At 34.5% G+C, this 21,849-nt stretch overlaps 1 protein-coding gene across 4 annotated transcripts in view; it reads right to left on the bottom strand.

The window, feature by feature from the left end:
- EFR3A (EFR3 homolog A) overlaps positions 1-21,849 on the bottom strand; it is a 103,244-nt gene that overhangs the window by 43,291 nt on the left and 38,104 nt on the right. For all 4 annotated transcript variants that reach the window (XM_053559047.1, XM_053559048.1, XM_053559050.1 and 1 more), the window contains 5 exons: positions 18,751-18,872; positions 16,291-16,440; positions 14,475-14,612; positions 8,936-9,014; positions 5,305-5,440 (listed from right to left, as the gene is read on the bottom strand). In XM_053559047.1, the coding sequence (XP_053415022.1) occupies positions 5,305-5,440; positions 8,936-9,014; positions 14,475-14,612; positions 16,291-16,440; positions 18,751-18,872 (625 nt within the window). The remainder of the gene's footprint in view (positions 1-5,304; positions 5,441-8,935; positions 9,015-14,474; positions 14,613-16,290; positions 16,441-18,750; positions 18,873-21,849) is intronic.

The following is a 21,849-nucleotide window of genomic DNA, read 5'->3' as shown; positions in this document are numbered from 1 at the left end:
TAAATGAAACTTATAAAAGAGAATTTGTAAAAGAATTTACATGTGATCCAGTTAACTATGTATTTCCTTTAAAATCTTTTAACTTGTAAAAATAACCAATTGTATTGCTTCTTCTGGTATATTTCATGTAAATAATAGATTACTAAATGTTATGTTAATTGTAAAAAAACCTTCTTATATAATGTTACCTGTTAATCTACAAAATGATCCTTGGTATGATAACTCTACCTTACAAGTTTTACATACTGTTAATCAATTAATTCGACCTAAGAGGTTTATAGCTGCTTTAATTCTCGGTATTTTAGCTTTAATTTCTATAGTTACAACATTTACGGTAGCCACTACTGCTTTGGTTCAAGAAGTTCACACAGCTCACTTTGTTAATTCTCTCAGCAGCAACATCACTCTAGCCTTGATGACTCAGGCCAGCATAGATAATAAACTTGAAGCTAAACTTAACATCTTAGAAGAAGTAGTTTTAGCCCTAGGACAAGATATAAAGTTTATACAACATAAACTTCAAACTAGATGTCACTCTGCTTTTCCAGCTATCTGTGTCACTCCCCTACCTTATAACCTCTCCACCTCTTGGAACAAAACAAAGGCACATTTACAAGGTGTGTGGAAGGATAATGATATTACACATGACTTACATACCCTCCAAAAGGATATCACTGCCATCAGTGAAGCTCATCTACCTAGTACATCTCTCGATGCTCTGGCTCAATCACTCTCTGACAATCTTAAGTCTTTAAATCCTATATCTTGGATTCAGTACATTGTGTTTATTGTTATTATTGGATGCCTGATATTCTGTGTTGTTTTACTGTTACCTTGTCTTCTTCGTTGTGTCTTTTCCTCCTTAAAGGCTGTTCGCCAAGACCTCTTTGAACTACGTTTCATTAACAAAAAGGGGGGAAATGCCGCACCCCCGGCATCAAGCCGTGGCGGGATGGCTCTGTCCGCGTTGTAAAAACTGTGGTAAGGCGGTGCGTGCTCCTCGGAGCGTTGCCCCCAGTCTCCCTGGCTTGCGACAGCAGCGCATAAGTTGCCTAGCATGCCTTTTAGTGAACGTAAAAACTCACGAGGTACGGCATAAAAGCCTAAGAAACTTTTACCCTGAAACCTGTCTGTTCAGTTGAATGACTGATTATTGCCTGATTGTTTTGAGAAACTAAAAATAAACACAGTGACTTACTGATCCACAATTAAACACAGCAAGTATGGCTGTGCCGGACTCAGTGGCTCCAAGAGAGCCTGTACAACAGCACATCCCCACCATAAATGTCAGTGAATTGAAATAGTACATCGAGAGAATGCAGGCACGGCAAACAGGATGTTCCAACATGACACCTCCTGCAGTAAAACTTTACTTAGAAAAACATCTGACTTCACTAATTAGTAAAACTTTACTTAGAAAAATGTCTTACTTCACTAATTTTCATATGTAACACAAATCAATAGAGTAGTTTAATGTTTAATAAACAATTAACTATGAATCAGAATATAGTTACTAATTAGAGTAAAAATATATAGAAGTAGTCAAACATTATACATAAAAGAATATGTTCAGCTGTTTTTAAAAGAGATCATAAGAAACTGAGACCAATTAAAGAACTAAGAGAAGTTACAAGCCTTAACATTCCAAGATAAGGGGAAGCAACCAGGTGTTACTAATGAAACCACTTCTTTAGAACAAAAACCTTGAAAATATACAGTGCATCAAAAGAATGTAAATACCATAAACAAGATGTTTCCAACCTGATATCCACCCACCCTTTCCCCCTATCTCTAACCTTGTCTTTCCTAACCTCACTTTCAATATAGTTTAGTTTTCATACAATATCCTTTTATTTCTCATGTTTCCTTCACACTTTAATCACTTATATGATTCATAATACACCTCTAATCATAACAACTATATATAATCATGAAAATAAAACTATGAAAGAAAGTAGTGTTGTATGTTAAAAAACACATTCAACTTTAAATAAAGGAAGCTGAAAAGTAACTACTACTTATCAGCTACCTCACAGCTGCCATTTGTTCCCCCTTGCGGGCAAAACACTGTGTAAGATAGATGGTTGAATGCCTACGTTTGTAAGACAAGATAAGAACTTGTGACCACCTGCAAGTCATAAAAATGTCTTTTGTGATTTGTAATGCTTTGTCAAAAATGTATAAAAGACACTCTTAAAATTCAGTAAAGTTGCAGCTACTTTCATCATCACTTGTGGTGTCTAGTAGTCTGTCAAAATCATCCTGCGTCGACCTTCCAATCAACCTGTAACGTTCGCCCTGAAAAACCCTCAGACTGAGACTCATTCGACTGGCGGTCCGCGGCACCTCACCACTATTGACTTGTAACTTTTTAAAAAATCTTCTGTTGAACAGATCATTTTCATTTCTGCTATTCCTATTTCATCCTTAGAACACAATCTCTCAAACGCATTGGATTTGGCAGCATGTTTTGCATATAATGCTTTATTTTCAAATAAAATCTGCACAAATCCCCAAATAAAGCAGAGTCCTTACTATTTGCTCAATAGTAGTCATCTGTCTACTTTTCAATGAACAATCTTCCTTCACACAGAATGTTTCTTTTTTAGACTTCTGCTTTCTTTTGAGACAATGAAGCCATACTGGGATTTAAAAAAAAAAAAATACCTTTTTAAATAGTAAAACTATATTCACTTTTATTATGAAAATCAGTTGACAGAAAAACAGAAAGCAACCTTTGGGCCCTTCTGCACCTCAGCTGCCAATATAGTGGCAGGAGCCATAGGAGGCACTGCCCAGGTGTAGAAATGCCCTTAATACTCAAACAAGAATGCTCACCTGACTTCTAAATGGCATTAAATGCCTAATGGTGCAACGGTAGGTTGAAACACTATTGATAATTGCTACTTTGCCAAGCTACCACAAGCACATATAATGTCTGATGATGTCAATCAACTGTGCTTAGAAGATAACACACTGAAAGTTGCCATAAAACTGAAGCCACTCATATATGCAAACATGTGTATGTTTATTATACCTGACACTGCACCACAACATTGTCATCTATGAAGTTCATGCCTGAGAACTATGCAACTGAGTTCTACCAAAAAAAATTTTTACCCACAAAAAATCTCATAATGATTTAAGTAAGTTTGTGATTTTGCATTAGGCTGCCTTCAGATAGCTATCTTGGGTGCATAAGGCCCAAGGCCATGAGTTGGACACTCCTGCAATGTAGTGGATAATACCAGTGCTGGACCACCAGACAGGCACTACCAGCTATTTTTTTTTTAATTAAATCATAGCCGTGTACATTAATGTAATTATGGGGTACTATGCGCTGGTACCACCAGCTTTTTTTGATAATTATTCACTTTGGGACTGTGTTTCAGGACTTCATCTTTATCCAACCATTGTGCTGAAAACTTGGATTCAAAAAGAATTCATTTTCATTACACATAACAATAGAAATGGTTCACCTTTACATTGTGACAGCAAAGAAAAGCAAGCTTTGAGCTGTCCGACACTCATTCAATACATGTGGAACCCAACTTGTTTCAAATGGTCCAATATTGTGCGGAATAGTAATGCTGAACCCTGCTGCCAGCTCACAAATAGGTTGAGATGGATTCACTTCCACTACAGCTTTTTGCTCATCATTATCTGCCCTGCCTTCAGATAGCCCACATGGCTCATAATCAAGACTAAAATCACGAGACCAGAACTTCTCAAACCATCAATGGACTGTGCACTCAGTCATTAGCTCCTCCTTCCCAAACACTTTGCTCATATTTTGAGCTATCTGTGCTGCAGTGGTTCCAAAATGGAACTCATATTCAAAAGTAACATGAAGTTTTCACTTATCCATAGCTTTTAAAAAATGCTCTAATAAAAAAACTGGAAGATAATAAGCCAAAACAAGTTTTTGAAAGAATGAGGATGTACCTTCACAATGAAAAAAAAAAAAAAAAAGAAGAGTTAGAGTGAAATGTCAGAGATATCAACTATCAAGCTTAGTACTTAAGGAAATCGGACATTTCACACTTAATAACCTAATAGAATATAGTCATCCCTCAATATCTCTGGGTTTCATACCAGTGGATTCAATCAAATGCAGATCTAAAATATTTGTGGGGAAAAAAATACAAATTTTTAAAAACCACAGCATAAGCACTATTTACACAGCTTTTACATTGTATTGGGTATTATAAATAATCCAGAGAATTTAGGTATATGAGAGAATGTGCATAGGTTATAAGCAAATTACTGCAGTCTTTTATGTAAGGGACTTGAGTGTCCCTGGAGTTTGGTATCCACAGGGGTCATGGAACCACTCCCCTGCAGGTATCAAGGGATGACTATTTCATTAGCTCCAGTTTGATTTTGAAGCAAAGAAACCTCATCCAGATTCAACCCCTAAGATGTATATTTCCATTATGGACCATTTCTTTTTTCTAACCACATGTTAGATGAAACATCATGATCTGTAAACTGTCCCTTCTCCTTGTTATCCCTGCAATCAGTCAGCTGTCAAATTCTACTGACTTTACCTACTGCTGCTCTCCAAGTGCAAGTTCCTTCCCTCACGCCTAGAACAGTGACAGCAAATTGTGATTTCTCATGTGCCCTACATTTTGCTGCCAGATGAATTATCCTATAGCATTTCTCACATAAAGATTATTGAAAATTGCTAAACCAGGGTGGCACCTGTGGCTCAAAGGAGTAGGGCACCGGCCCCATATGCCAGAGGTGGCGGGTTCAAACCCAGCCCCAGCCAAAAAAAGAAAAAAAAAAAATCGCTCAGTCAACAGTAGGGCATGTCCACAATACAGCTGCATCTTAACTTTAAAGGCAAATTTAATTCTCCTAACTTCTCAACTGACACATTCTAACCGAAATGGGCCGTACAATACTTTGTTCACGCTGACCATTCTGGGCCCTGCTGTCCTTATACGTCATCAAAGCGTGCCTTGTATTAAGGCACTGGGTGGAGCTATCTAACCGAAAGTAAACTATCAGTTTCTTCTATCTATAATTCTTCCAATGTTTGATACATAATTGATACTCAAAAACCTTTATTAGAAGAAAGGACCAGAAGGAGGAATTGATTTGTAGGAAAATGCTTAACTATGCACTGAAGATGCCTGACAATAATCACATCAACACAAATATCAAGAGAAATTATAGCACAACTGAAACCACGTAGAAATACTCTGAAAGGAAGTCTTCATACACTGCTATGCTGAAAAAACACTTTGAAATAGATTAAAACATGACTTCTTTTTATTTTGTTCTTGTACTCACCTATGGAACCTTTGGCAGCAATGGCGACAGCCTCTAACAGAACCTGGATAATACCGGCTCGAACCCGAGGAGAATCTTTTTTACGAGCATCAAGGTGTCCTAAAATCTCCTGGATCACATGGTGAGAATACTGAGCCTAACGGAAACCAAACAGTACAAAGATGTATGGACAAGTGCACGCATCCTGGAAGAACTTAGGAGAATAAAAAAACCACATCATGCTTAACTGTCCAGTCACAGGGGACTGGGATTCAGGTCATGAGACAGTATGTAAGTCCTGAAAACCACTCCTTTGAAGAATAAATAAGGATACTAGGAACTATTTATAGAACTCCAAGCAGAAAAAAAGCAAACCACAAAATACTATCTTCAATAAAATTCAATCTAGTTTTTAAATGTATAATTAATTATATATATATATATCTAAGTATTAACACTGGTCACTTCTGAGAGAGGAATTTTTATTCACTTTATACATTTCTGTATAAAATGTCTAAAATTTCACAACTAACACCCATACACTCTTATAATTTGGTAACAAAATGTTGTAAAAAAAAAAAAACTGATTAAAATTATGACATCTGCAGTAATTCTTCCTTATCCAAAGTAGGTAAATACTATTTTTTATGGACAGCTAATAATGCTAAACAGGCTAAACTCTCATCTAATCAAGAACCACTATCAAAAGGAAAATTTTATCAACGTGTCCCTGACAAAACTTAAGATATCAGAAGATTTGGAATTTACAAAGGCAACTTATCGTATATACAAAATTTTCATCACAGTGAAAGATACTGTGACCTAAAAATAGACAAAAGAGAAAAGGATAGCCAGAAAATATCTAACTCCAGGGAACAAATTTTTTTGTTTTTATTTTAAACAAAGTAACAAGGTTTTATTTTTTAAAGACCTCCACCTGTACCCATGAATCATGAACGTCTACTGCTCTGCACCAGCTTGTGAAAGGAAAGCACAGTGGCCCAGGACCTCCACCTGTGTTGGCTCCAGCGGGGCCCCACCGTCCTGTTTTCAGGCCAGTTGTTCCCCTCCTTTGGAATGGGTGGTTTTATAATAAGAAGCTGTGTCCTGCACATAATGGCCCAAAAGCAAAACTTTTCCCTCCATCTCTATCAACCTCACAGGTTTCATCTCCAGGTTATTTCTAGCACTTCTGTCATAACATACCTACTTTTATAACAACCCAAGGTAAAAACTAAATTTACATTTTCATTTTTACTTTATGAATCCTATGTACTCAATTTTGATATGAGGACAATTAATGACAATTAAGGTTATGGGGAGGGGAAGCAGAAAGAGGGACGGAGGGAGGGGGGTGGGGCCTTGGTGTGTGTCACACCTTCTGGGGGCAAGACATGATTGCAAGAGAGACTTTACCTAACAATCGCAATCAGTGTAACCCGGCTTATTGTACCCTCAGTGAATCCCCAACAATAAAAAAAAAAAAAAAAAAAAAAAAAAAAGAAAAAAAAAATAGAAGAATATTAGACAGACAGACACACTGACCCTAAAGTTGAACTTCTTGCCTAGGAAGCATGGTTTTCCTATGTGAACTTTATGCAATTATTAGAGTATGCTTTATAAATAACGTAGCCATTTAATTTATGGTCTAAACCAGGACACTTAAGATAGTAAATGAGTAGTAGTTACATGTAAAGTATTGCTATCCTAAGCAAACCAGGGCACGTGTTCACTGTACCAATAAGGAACAATTCAAAAATAATATTATATATAAAATGAAAATATGAGGTCATATGAATAAAATTGCAAAGATGTTACTCTTTGTACTGCATGTGTAAGCCAGGTTGACTGAGGTTTTATTTACCTATCATAAAATTCACCCTTACACTAAAGTTTAAGAAGGAAACATTAATGGATGAAAAGCTTTAAAAAGCAACATAATATAGTGGTATGTAAGCCCTGGAATCAAATTACCCAAGTTCAAATTCCGGCTCTACCATTTCATAACTAAAATAGCTCACAGTCTACGACACAGTTACTTTCCCTCTCTGTACTAGTTTCCCTCATCTATAATACTTAGGCAATAAATAGTTATTTTTATAGGATTATTGTAGCAATTAAATGAGTTAATTTGCACAAAGCACCAAAATTGTAAAAGTTTTATGAAAAATGCTTGATAAATATGAGTTATCATATTAAAATGATACCTATAAATTAGGTAATATCATTACCTAAAAATGATACCTATACCAATTTTATAGTTAAGTGGCAATTAAAACAATCCAATCTCTTTTAAGTTTTAACTGTACCAGGACAATATTATTAAACAGAAATTCCTGTTCTGGTGTGTACTACCATTTAATTCTTAATTTATAGACTTCCTAAAATATATATTATAATTAAAGACATTTCTTAAGCATAAGCTGTGGACAGAAATAATTTTGTGACCATTTAATCAACAAGTATTTATTGATTCCTAAGTTTTTCTACTTTGTAATTAACTTCATTAATTTACTTTTTACAAAGAATAACTATCTGGTAACTAAATCTGAATGAAGGAGAAACAGGAGACTGGGAAAGACCAGCACAGCATTAGGTACGTCCATAGATTGCCAGATGCACTTCTCACTAAATTAAAATCAAATCTTAAAATATTGATCTTCCATATCCAAACCAGCTCGGTAACTATTATTTATTGAAGACCTACTTTATGCTAGGCATATAATATTAACCTTAAATTAATGGTTAAAATAGACAACAAGTTCTGGAATAAAATGATAAGAATCTGAAATCTGACTTGCTTTGTATCCATTATTTCCTTGAGTAAGTTACCTGACTTCTCATATGCTCAATTTCCTGACCTGGAAATATCTACTGCACAGGGTATGGAGGACTAAATAACAGAGAACATTTAAAGTTTTTAGCATAGTCATGGGTCACAACCAGTACCTGACAAATGGTAGCTTCTATTTTAATATATAAACCACTTACTGCATGCATTAAAATCTTCTCAGAGATGAAGAAACTGAAACTCAAACTGAACAATTTTCCCAAGTTCATTCAATCAGTAAATAGCAGATCCAGGATACATATCCTGGTATGACCTATACTGAAGTCTGTGCTACTAACAAATTGCATCTTCTCTAAAAGTAATGACATCTTTTTAGGGCATTAAAAATAGAAATGGTGTAAAAAAGATGTGACAGTCCTCTTGAATTAAGAACTGGGTCAGTTCACATTGCATGAGAAACCAAGGTGGACCTCTCCAGTAGTTAAGTGTTTCATCATACGGTTTTATAACAACTAAAGGACTTAATACTGCATAGTAAATATTTAGTAAGTATTTGCTGTAATTATCAGCTATATTCTGCCATAGTAAATGTGAATTCCAGTGCCAGTTCCTCAGTGAAATATAAATACACAACACACGCATTGAATAAATGTGTAATAAAGACTACCATAAAATTATTTAGTTCTTTTTATTAGTTATCTTTTAATCTTAGCAAATAAGAAAGTGGTAAATGAAAATGAATGAGACAAAATAGTTAAGAACATGTTTTATATCCTACAGTTTCTATATCTGTTTGATGATGTGTTTAACTACATTGAACCAAAGTTGTTTATATAAATATGATAGTTCACCAGATCTTACCTGAATGGAATACATTATAATTTTAAAGCAGTGAACTGCAAATTCATTGGGATCCCACAGTTTGTGATGATCTAAATGCCTGCAAATAACAATTAAAAATTACTTCAAGAATTCCCTACTTTTATCATACTTCCTTCTTCTAGAACCCTCAACAGTAGGAAAAACTTAACAGTCAGAATCTTATCTAAAAGAAAACCACGGCTTCAATTTCCAGAAATAAGAAACATATTTTTCCCAATTGCCAAACTCTATCACAAGACAACAATAAAACATCAGCCTACAGTCATCTCTTGGTATATTTGGGAGGTTGGTTCCACGAGCCCCAAACTCCCCTGCCCTGTCCCCAAGTATTCCAAAATCTGAACATACTTAAGTCCATTAATAAGCGAAGAGTTAAGGAAGTTAGCATACTAACTTCTGAGAACTACTGTCCTAAATTATATATACAATTTATTACTCATAGTATCTTTCCAAAGGAGATTAAGCGCTTTATATCAAGGGAACACTGAGGCACAAAGAAGAAAAAAAAGCCACACACTCAAATGACTGACGTGTTCGAGTTGAAACAAAACTTAACCTAAGCATCTTTTTTTTTCATATCCTGAGGACACCCAAGCATAAGTGCTTTTTAAACAAACTGATCGCAGAGAACCAGTAATGTTTTAAACAAAAAGTTATAATAAACTGAGTTTTATGTAAAAAATAAATAAATAAACAAACTGACCGCAACATATACTTAGTTTGAATAAAAATTATTTCAATTCCTGGGGCCTTGGTGTGTGTCACACTTTATGGGGGCAAGACATGATTGCAAGAGGGACTTTACCTAACAATTGCAATCAGTGTAACCTGGCTTATCGTACCCTCAATGAATCCCCAACAATAAAAAAAAAAAAGAAAAAAAAATTATTTCAATTCCACAATACATATACCATAGGAAGATCTAAGCACAGTAGGACCAAGGGGTCAAAAGAGGTCTTAAATTTCCCCTTATGGCTGGGTACAGCTGCTCATTCCTATAATCCCAGCTCACTGGGTGACCAGGTGGGAGGATGACTGAGCTCAGGAGTTTGGGACCAGCCTGAGCAAGACTGAGACACAATCTGTACTGAAAATAAATAGAAAAAAATTAGCCGGGGCATGGTAGTGTGTGCCTTTGCTACTCAGGAGACTGAGGCAGGAGGATCACTTGAGCCCCAGAGTTAAAGGTTGCTGTGAGCTATCATGACACCACTGCACTCTAGCTGGGGTGACAGAGAGAGACACACTATCCCAGGAAAAATAAAAAGTCTTATTCTTTTGGCTGCAACAACAATTTCTCTAAGACTTTTGAGGGAAAAAGAAAACTCTTATATAAAAATCATGAAGCTAGCATATAATGGTATATAAAATTTATAGTCATTTGTAAAATAAAATATTAGATTTCAAGGAAACTTCTAGTGTCTTACTTCAGACTAGTTCCTGACAACCAATGGTCAAATATATGAGTTTATTCTGCTCTACCAACTTTTGTGGAAAACTTCAGAAACATGAAGGGCTTTCACCTTTTATCACACCTTTGACAACTGACATCCATGTCTAGTGTTATTTCCAAATGTCAAAGTTTAATTTCAACAGGATTTTTAAACGTTGAGGAATAACCCAGAGCCAAAAATTTTCTAGTGAAATCTTAGAGGTGTGGAATCAGTCGATGTAAAGAACTTGTAGTGACAACTTGCCTTACAGAGTAACTATACTGCAAGGATTAGATAAGTAAATGAAATGCTGCATACAGTGTTGGATGATGTATGATAGGAACTCTGCTCTCAATCTTCCTTTATTCTTCTTTTCCCCTAACCAGTCAACTCCCTCAGAATTTTGCCCCAGTACTCAACAAACACTGACGTGATGTTTGCTCTAAAAAAAAAATCAGATTAAATTTTCTAGTTTTAAATATTTAAAAGGATTGTTGATAATGGAGTGCCTATAATCCTACTATGACACATCTCTAGCTATCTATGTACTGCATTTTTATTGCATTAAATTTTCCAAAAGCCAAAATTTTGACTGGAACATATTCCAGTGCAAAAAAAAAAATTACAACCACAGTTTGCAAAATGTAACATTGGCAAAATTTGTTATTTAATAACAGAAAAGAAAAGGTACTTTAAACATAGAAATATATTATTAAAATCACATTTACCTTCACATTAATAATTTTCTCCATTAATATTAACTTTATAGCATATGAAAAAGAATGTAATGTGAATAGCACTGATACACTATTACAATAATATATAAAATATTTTTATTATTATATTGTCCTGTATACAACGATATAGAAAGTAACTTTTTCGGGCGGCGCCTGTGGCTCAGTCGGTAAGGCGCCGGCCCCATATACCGAGGGTGATGGGTTCAAACCCGGCCCTGGCCAAACTGCAACCAAAAAATAGCCGGGCGTTGTGGCGGGCGCCTGTAGTCCCAGCTACTTGGGAGGCTGAGGCAAGAGAATCGCTTAAGCCCTGGAGTTGGAGGTGGCTGTGAGCTGTGTGAGGCCACGGCACTCTACCGAGGGCCATAAAGTGAGACTCTGTCTCTACAAAAAAAAAAAGAAAGTAACTTTTTCTTTTATTCAAAGTAAAGATGGTAACTATGTTGCATATTTTTTAGAAAGTCTGTACCTCATAGAAATCTTCTGGTTTTAGTAAGGATTAGCTTCAAAACAAAAGTATTTCATTTCTAGTTAATGAATGAATGAATGACTATATAAAGTGTCTCTTAAAATGGAAAAACTGCCCTGGAAATTTTATTTGTAAAGAACGCTTTAGTTCAACATTGAAGTAGGTTTTTATTTCAACTGTTACTTTATCTAGTAAAGAAAATAAATGATTCAACAAATTTTGAATGTCACATTTTTAATCAACAAAATCCATTTTTCAGTACCTAAGGATACTATACAAAAAAGTATTAATGTTTTTTCCAAAGAAAGGTAAATAGGAAAAAGTGTAGGTTTAAACTAAATTAAGAGAGAAGTAGGTGGAAAAGAATTTAAAAACCTCCTGAAGTAAATTGTTCAAAATTAAAAAGAGGTTGTAAAACTCCCTAAAATTAAAATGGATTGCTACTCTTCTAGAATGTTCACCATTCACTCTGCTCTTCAGAGACAAAAAACTTTACTTAACTCTTTAAGCATGCTACCAATTCCTTACAGTTCTTAAACTTTCTTGCCAAGAATCTTATTATAATAATCTCCTAACATACTGACTCCAATTCTTCCATCCTATATTGCTCTACCTGATTAACTTTATCAAAGGGTAATTCTTGGCCATTTCATACCTTCGAGCTAAGATGTACACTATTTGCCTACAGTCCTACACATAAACTTTTAAGATCTCTACAGCATAGCCTAAACTTTCATCCTCTTTTCTCATACTAATACTCTAACTGTATCCAGCCCTATAGCCAATGTTATTGTCTGTGCTCACTGTTAATTAAAAATGTGACATTCAAAATTTCTTTGAATCATTTATTTTCCTTACTAGATCAAGTAACAAATGAAATTTAAAATCTACTTCAATGTGGAACTAATGTATTATTATTTTATTTTTATTTTTTTGTAGAGACAGAGTCTCACTTTATTACCCTCGGTAGAGTGCCGTGGCCTCACACAGCTCACAGCAACCTCCAACTCCTGGGCCCAAGCAATTCTCCTGCCTCAGCCTCCCGAGTAGCTGGGACTACAGGCGCCTGCCACAATGCCCGGCTATTTTTTGGTTGCAGTTTGGCCGGGGCCGGGTTTGAACCCGTCACCCTCGGTATACGGGGCCGGTGCCTTACCGACTGAACCACAGGTGACTGCCCGGAACTAATGTATTATTTACAAATAAAATTTCCAAAGCAGTTTTTGATACCTACCTTCAAAAGATACCACCCCTAAGTTCTCAAATTAGACATGAATTCTTTGTTTTGAACTGCTAGAGCATGTTATGGCTTTTTGTCATAATCCATATTATAATTATCATGCATGTTAATCACCTACTAAGTCTGTTATTCGTGCACACATTCCCAAAGTGCCTGGTACCTTATCTGTAGAGGCCATCTGGTATTTAATTAACTAAACAGTAAATATATAGTTATGTAATATTTAATTAACATTTAATTAAATTAATGAAGGCACGATCAGGATCAGTTCATTAAGTTCTCTGTAGAAAAGAATACAGACCACTTCAAGTCACTCAACTCAAGTGCAGTTTATTTGGTAACTTCTTCCCTACTCACTAGCTCTCTCGATTTTTAACGTCTTCTAGAGTATCTCCCAGAGTGTTAAAATAAAAATCGAAACTCAGATGTTAAGTCAGCATGTCTGATATTATAAATAAATCTGCATTTAGTACACCTGACATAATTCTATTTTTAGTACAGTCTCAAAAGAGTCTCAATATTTTGAGGGAGGGCATTACAAATTCTTTTGAAAATTTAATGATTTTCTGATTTTTAATATAATTTTGTGTTTTATAGATTCTGTGACTAAAGCTCAATTTTGAACCCTAGGCCATGAATTCTAGATGTTACAGTTAGAATATTTTATATTTATAATCAGAATGATAAAAGAACAAAGTGAATGTTAACAAAAAAAGAAAAAGACTACCAAAAACGTCTACAAATTACACAGAATGACGTATTGCAGACAGACAATAATATATATGCAGATCTGTGAATGAGTTAGAAACACAAAGGCTGGACAAAGCTTGAGGAAGCAATGTCTCCCTCAGTGTTGTTCAACCTTTTTTTCATCTTCACAGCACACTTGAACCTATAGTTAAACTTACGCAGCACACTTCAATTATTTTGATCACAAAAGAGTAAAAATATATATACACACACACACTTACTGTGCTTTGACCTTCTTTTGAAAATAATTTAATCAATGATCTTTAAAAACTTTCACGGCACACTTAAGATCCTCTCGGGGCACACAGAGTGCCTTGGCAGCCAGCCGAAATCCACTGGTCTGTGCGGAGAAACTCAAAGCTCATAAATGTATTTGTCTGATGAAGCACATGTAAGTACCAATAAGATATATAATATTCTTGCTCTGATTAGTCACTAGGTAAAAGATTAAATTTACTCAGAGACATGACTGTGATCTAACACAGTCCAGTCATGGCAAAAAAGACAGCCAAGAAACAGAAGCCAGGGAATAGAACGAACTGATCACAGTAGTAAAAAGATGTACATGATACTTGGCTATCTGTTTAATATTTCACTGCATATATGCATTTCCAGTCTGTACGTAGATATTCAAGCTAACTGTTGCACAATAAGTGTTCATTATTAAGGACATTATTACACTTTGTTTTAATTTAAAGGAAAAAAATAAGTTTACCCAGTGCTTAAACATTTGATGTCTGATTCAACTGTGTACTTGTTTCACAATGCTACCCTGCTTCCACTAGTAACTCACTCATACAAGTGAAAAAGTGTTTGTCCTCGGTAAGTAAATTAGCACAGAACTTATATAGCAAAGTCACAAGTAACCAGGACAACACCAACAACTTACGCAAAAACTGGCCTAACAGCATTATTCATATTCCCAAAAGTAGCTCGACCCAGAAGTTCCCTGAAACAGTTCTCAGCCAGCACAGCAGGATTTTCTTCTTTGTCAGCTGCAGAAGGAGAAGAAGGAAGGCCTATGCGACTGAACAAGACAGGGAAGGAAAGAAAAGCCAACGTCAGAATTTTAATATTAGTTCTAAAGAATATGCCCTATTTCTCAGAAATGTTAAAACGACACTTTTTAATCCCCAAATAACTTTAAAGCTTAATTCTAACTTCATAAATTTAACACCACCAAAACTAATCATAAAATCTTTCAAACAGAGAGAACTAAATTCAGTTGTGCAAGTCGTTTCCGGCTAATAGAACATCTTTTACATGAGATACCAGCTTGCTATTTGTTCATTTTCATATAATTTCTCCACATTTACAGCAAAATCTTAGGAAGAATGCAGTGCCAAGAGACCTCTTTAGGTATGCCCAGTTTAACTACAAGAGGGCAAAAATAAAATAAGATAGAAAACTATGACCCAGCCTGTAAATACAAAATATATTTTAAAAGCTAATTCAAATGCTTACATATGTGGATGTCTTCCGTGCACAGTATTTGTTGGCTCACATCTTGAAATATTAGTTTAGGCTAATGTATTCACATTCAATAATAATAAAAATAGCATATCTATGGAACTGAGATTACACCATGAGAAAATACAATTTCTTAAGATTTGACAATAAATGATCTACCTCCTGTTTTCCTTATGCTGACCCTGGACTACAAGAGCCATAACTGTGAAAAATGGGTTTCTAGCTAGCTAAAATCCTTTAAAATAGTAAATATTTTAGATAGGGAAACTTCCACCTAAGCTACAGTGCCAAAAATAGAAAAAATATAAACAGTGCTAAAATATTTGAGTTTCACACTTTAGAAAAGGTTTCTGAAGCTGCAGTTACATCTAAGTAGTTAAGCATGAATCCTTTCTGTAATTATTGTAAATTTAAATGAACATGTAAGTGCTACCACAGAATTATAAACTACATCTCATTTCTAGATCACTTTTATTTTTACATTGTACATGTGACCACAAAAATTATAAATAAAATGTAAACTTTATAGCCAGAATCGAATCCCTTTTAAATTTAATTTAGATTTTCCTCTTCAAACTGCAAAGAAATACAGGAAGTCAGGACAATAAGCCAAATTGGAAAATACTACTTCTGAAGCTTAATCGCACATTATCTCTGTGTATGGCAACAGAGATGGGGGTGAGTAGAAGTACGCTCCTGGCACTTGAAAAAAGTAAAACAACCGTATTCTCAGCGTAACTGAGGGGGAGGGGAGAAGAAAATCAGCATATGTTCGAAAACAATATTGTACTCCAAATATCTTAGAAGAACAAATCAGAAATAAAGTATCTAATCTTTTTGTTGAAAAATAAAATACAATGGTTATTATAATTCCCTGTAAAAATCATGCTGCATCTCTAAAGAATAACAGAAATTGAGCTATAATTTATATTTCCCAAAGTTGCAAATAATATTAATTAAAATAGCAATTTGAATGTTTAATAGTAAACAGCAAGTGATGTGAAAAACTTATTCTAAAAGAAAATAAAGGCTTAAATGTATGAATAATAATCTGTGGTCTATTAATGTTTCACTACAGACTAACAATTTTTCTAGAAATATATATATTTTATAATCTCATTTAACTTTATACTACTATTTACACAGTATTAAAGACAAGGCTTTCTTGCCCTAGCAAGTACACATACATATATACAAAATTAACACAGCCTCAACCTTCCCATTTTATTCAATACCTGTCAATTTCTTCTGTTTTTTGCATGTTAAACAGGAGAGATGGAACAATTTTATCCATATGCTGAGGTTCCCAAATGGTAGCACGAAGTTCATCATTAACTGTTTTGCGAACCACGCCTTGAATACCCCTGATTCCAGCAATTCGGATTCTGCGTAAAAAGAAAATAAACTTTTAAAAAATTATATTTAAGGAGTCTGTTTGCCTAGCTAAGAGAATGGACGTCAAGTAAATACTGCTATCTTAACAATTACATATTTTAAAATAATACACTAGTCTAAGAAAATTTTATTTAAACAAGTCTGTCTGCCTAGCCAGGAGAACAGATGCCAACTAAATACTGTTATGTTAACAATGAAATGTCTTCTACTTTGGAGGCTGAGTCAAGAGAATCGCTTAAGCCCAAGAGTTAGAGGTTGCTGTGAGCTGTGACACCATGGCATTCTACCCAGGGGCACAGTGTGAGACTCTCAAAAAAAGAAAAAAATCGTAAAATAATGTAAAGACCCAGATTTAGGAAAAAATACTATAAGCTTTTTTATTTGTATAAGGCAAATTTCAAGTTTCTTTTCGTAAATATTAATGAAAATAGGTGAAAATATGTTTTTAAAAACTATTTTTTCAGTAGGGGGCAATAAATATCTAAAAATAAGATATTTTATGTTAACCAAATTTTGATTTCTTAAATGTATACTTTCATAAACATCATGGATATCAGAAATACTTTCCAAGTATTTAACCTTAACCATAATTTGAGAAATGTCTCTGAGTAGCTTATTAATCCTCAAAATGTATATTAAAAGAAAGCATACTACATTCAAAATGTTTTCTGGATTTTAAAAGAAAGCAAAAAGGTTAAAATCTTGGGAAAATTGCCACTTTATTTAACTAACCTTTATTACCTCTTTGCCCCATTAAAAACTTAGTATCAGTCTTCAAAGAGAGAGGAAAGTTTTTATAAAACATTTTCTAAATGTCCTTTATAGAAGAAAAAAAGATTACAGTGGTAAGTGGGACAAACAGAAAATTAATTATTATAAGGTAATCATAATACTTAATATTTCTTAATAAAGGAGTAATATCAGGATCCTAGAGGGCCAATAACTATACTGAGGAAAAATTATACCAGTATCATCACAGACAGAAACAAAACCTCGTATCTGGAAACAGCTATTACTCATCTCTCACCTTTCTTAGACAGAAACCAAATCTTATATCTGAAAACCATTATTAATCACTTCTCATCTTTCTTTCTCCAAGTTAAGATAAATTTTATATTTGTTTTCATTTTGTGTAAACCAACACTGTAGCTTGGATAATATATAACTAAAAGCTAGGTCTATTTTTGCATATTTATTTATTTTAAAAGAAAAGTAAAAATTATAAAACAAAAAAATCTTGATTATCAACTACCATAGTAACCCCCTAAATTCAGGTTTTTTTGTTTTTTAGGTGTATTATAGCAACACTCAAACTACTTCTCTATTTACTAAAGTCATTTTGACTTTAATTCTTAATTTTGAAGTTTCTTATTTCTATATTGCTATCAACCTACAGATTGAATTTGCACAGTATTTGATTTCAGATTTTTAGTAGGATAGCTCTAGAAGAAATGTTTAAAAATAGCCAAGACAGGGAGAGTGATGGGAGGATCATGGTGTATGGCATACCTCTTGTGGGGGGGAACACAATTGTAAGAGGGACTTTACCTAACAAATGCAGTCAGTGTAACCTAATTGTACCCAAACGATAAAAATAAATAAATAAATAAAAATACCCAAGACAGTTGTTATGACAACCTGATACTGACAATAAATAATGACAATACCTTCACTCATTCATCAAATTTATCTATTTATTCATTCAAAAAGTACTCGTTGAGAGCCCACTATGTGCCTAGCAGTCCTTCTCCAAAATCCTAGTGACACAGCAGTCCTGCAAGCAAAGCCCTCACCCTTCTGGAGGGAGAGACAGCCGTATAGTAAGAAAGTAAAGCATAAGTGCAGATAGGAAGGCAGGGGCCTTTAATAAACAAAAGGTAGCCAGAGGAGGTGACATCTGAACAAAGAGAGGCACAAGCAGTGTGGGCACCTGAGGAACCGCTGTAGGCAGAGAGAGCAGTGTGTCCAAAAGACCTGAAGGGATGTGCACCTGAAGTGTTCAAGAAACAGCAAGAAGACCCACGGAAATGGATTAAAGTGAAAGCAGGAAGAAATGGCAGAAAGGTAAGATCTGAGACCAGCAGGGGAAACTTGAAGGGACAGTAAGGTCCACTCCACTACAGGCTGAATTTTGGTGAGTGAGTTTAGAGGCCACTGTCATTTTTCTTAGTCTGTAACTTCTAACAGCAATGGAAAGTTATATTTCAGCCATACTCATATTTCCTTATCATTTTGTAATATGCAGACACAGTATTCATTTGTCATTACTACTATAAATCATAAAGTAAAATAATACATACTCTGTTTGTATTTCTGGATCACTATGACAGGAGTGACACATGGCACTGAATCGAGATACAAAAAAGTCATAACGTCTGTGATAGGATGGTGTGTCTTCTTCAATATTTGCAAATTTGACAAACTAAAAAACAAAGTTAACAATATAATCAATAATATATATGACCTTCTTGAAAGTATGGAATAAACACACTTCCAACAACTGTCACATTAACAAACATCCAAGAAATAACAGGGTATCAATTACCTGTAAATACAAAAGAAACTTTTTCATAATAAATTTTTAGAAAAGAAGAGGAAGAAAAAAGGAAAAGTATATCTATGCTTTCCCTAAGTCTTAATTCACAATAGTGATAGTGTATTTATACTGCAAAGATCACAAGCTTTGGAATAAGGCAAACCTAATATTGAATCACCATCACAATGGCATTATTTCACTGTGTTTTTGGACAAGTTATTTAGCTGTAATTCTTCATGTATAAAATGAGAATAATATTTCCTGTCTGAGGAGTTTTTGTGAAAATCATATGACATAAAAAAATGTAAAGTACTTAGCACGTAACAGTATTATTTCTTCAAAAAAACCTGAATCTATGTTGCATATATACATGTATTATTAACATTGATTACCATTATGTATTATTATTTTAACTATGACACATAATCATTTATTAATATTCATATTACCTAACATTTTTCTTTTTGAATCAGGTGTATTACAGGTGTATTACATTATGACCTAAAGCAGTGATTTTCAACCTGCATGCTGTGGTACACTGGTGTGCCATGAGAGGATCTTAGGTGTGCAGTAAAAATTTTTAAAGATAATTAATTAAATTATTTCCAAAAGAAGTTCGAAGCATAGTAAGTATATTCTTTTTTAAGTCTTTTTTGATCAACATAATTTAAGTGTACCATGGAAATTTAACTACAGGGGGTCAAGTGTGCCATGAGATAAAAACGGCTGAAAAACACTGATCTATAGTTTTCTCTATTTGAAACAGTTTATAACATAAAAGACCCAAAACAAAAGTATTCTAGTATAATTTCTGAAACAAAGAAAACCTAAAGAGTATCTATTAGTGTCATACTGAGTTGGTATCAGCAAAAAGAGGCAAATGTCAACAAATTAAAATGCACAAAGGCTATTAATAAATATAGGGCACTTAGCATCACTAATAAATTAAAGTGAGGCTACTGGGGATTATTAGGTGTATAATGCTGGTCAAGATAATAGAGCATTTCATCATTTCATCCAATACAATTCATTCAAACGGGTAACTGGGGAATTGATCTTTTGCCCAGATGACCTATTAAAGTAATTCTAATGGTATTTCTGGCTGCAAGAAACTTCTGGGAATGAACACTAAAATCTATGACCCCCAGCTATTAAACCATTTCCTCTAAATTTTCCTCACCTCACTGTACAGAAAACAGGAGAAGCCTAAGTAGCCACTTTGCCTGAAACTAAGCTCATTGCAGCACCAAATTCCATTGGGAAGTATCCAATATTTTTCCTCTTAAACAAATGGACAAAATCATATTAAGGGTTTTGGAATAAAGGCTTTATTTATACACTCTTACTTTTTAAAAAAATATGAGGTCTGACAACTAAGTTCAAGAACTCATACTAGAAAAACTGCTATATACCTCACTGCTGAATATGGTCACCTTTGAAGCATTCCCCTTGGGAAGCTGTGCACCAGCACCAATGCCAGTGCCCAGTCCACCTTTAAAGTAATTCTGGAACTCTTTTTCTGGAATAACTATTAAAGCCACTGTCCTACAAGGTCTGATAAGTAGGTTTGTGAACTTGTCATCATGCACTTACATTGGCAGCACTGTACAAACAACTTAGTAAGGTTTATAACATTGCTATGACCATAGTTCTGAGGATCATTCCAGAAAAAGAGTTCCAAAATTGCTTTGAAGGATGGACTAGGCGCTTGCATCAATGCACAGCTTTCCAAGGGGAGTCCCTCGAAGGCAAGTGCAGCTGATCTTCAGCAATGATGCATGGAGCACTTTCTCTAGGATGAGTTCGCAAATTTAATTGTCAGACATCATACGGTACTACCAATAGTAACAGTGCTATGCAGTGCTTCAAGAGGTTCATCTGTATTATGAACATGTAACATATTTATTATCATATGTATTATCACACACCAATCCTATAATATTGGCTTATTCTTATCCTCATTTCACAGATGAAAAATCAAGGCAAAGCAGGGTTAACTAACTTGCTGAAGATACACAGCTAGAAATGGGTGCAGGCATAATTCAGGGCAGTTGAACTCTGGAAACCATGCTGTCAGCACCTCCTATACATTCTCTCTCTATACCAGAAAATAATTATCCATAAACAGTATATGTGATATATGATTCTATTAGCTGTTAATAAAACTGAATGAGAACAACATACAACATTCAGATAGGGTTGGATACCTTAAAACTTCCTCAGAGACTGAAGGTGGAGCTGAAAGACCTAAGGTTATATAATGAAACTAAAGAGAAGAAATGTTATCACCGTATTTTACTTACTTTTTTAGGCATGAATGTTTTCACCAATCTTATGCTCAACAAACTGTGGTTCAGGATAGGAGAGAATGAATGTGGCAAGCTGAAGTCGTTCAGAAGTAGTCCCAGAAGGAATCGAACATATGAAGGCTTTACATTTATAAACAATTAGTTTTTGAAAAGGTGCCAAGACCATTTCATAGGGAAAGAAAACTCTTTTGAACAAATAGCAATGGATGGCTCAATACCTATATGCCAAATGTAGATGAAGTTAAACCCTTAACTTACATCACACGCAAAAATTAACTCAAAATAGATCACAGACCTAAACTATAAACCTCTTAGAAGAAACCAAAGGAGTAAATCTTTGTGGCCTTGGATTAGGCAATGGTTTCTTAGATATGAAACGAAAACCAGTAAAGAGCAACAAAAGAAAAAAAGACCAACTGTGCTTCATCAAAATTAAAAACTTAAGTGACTCAAAGCATACTTTCACAAAAGTAAAAAGATAAAACAACAGAACTGGAGAAAATATTTGTAAATCATATATCTGATAAAGAACTCATATCAAGAATATATAAAGA

Source organism: Nycticebus coucang, chromosome 13 (assembly GCF_027406575.1).
Source record: "Nycticebus coucang isolate mNycCou1 chromosome 13, mNycCou1.pri, whole genome shotgun sequence".
In the NCBI taxonomy this organism is placed as follows: domain Eukaryota; kingdom Metazoa; phylum Chordata; class Mammalia; order Primates; family Lorisidae; genus Nycticebus; species Nycticebus coucang.
This window is presented reverse-complemented; position numbering and strand designations above follow the sequence as displayed.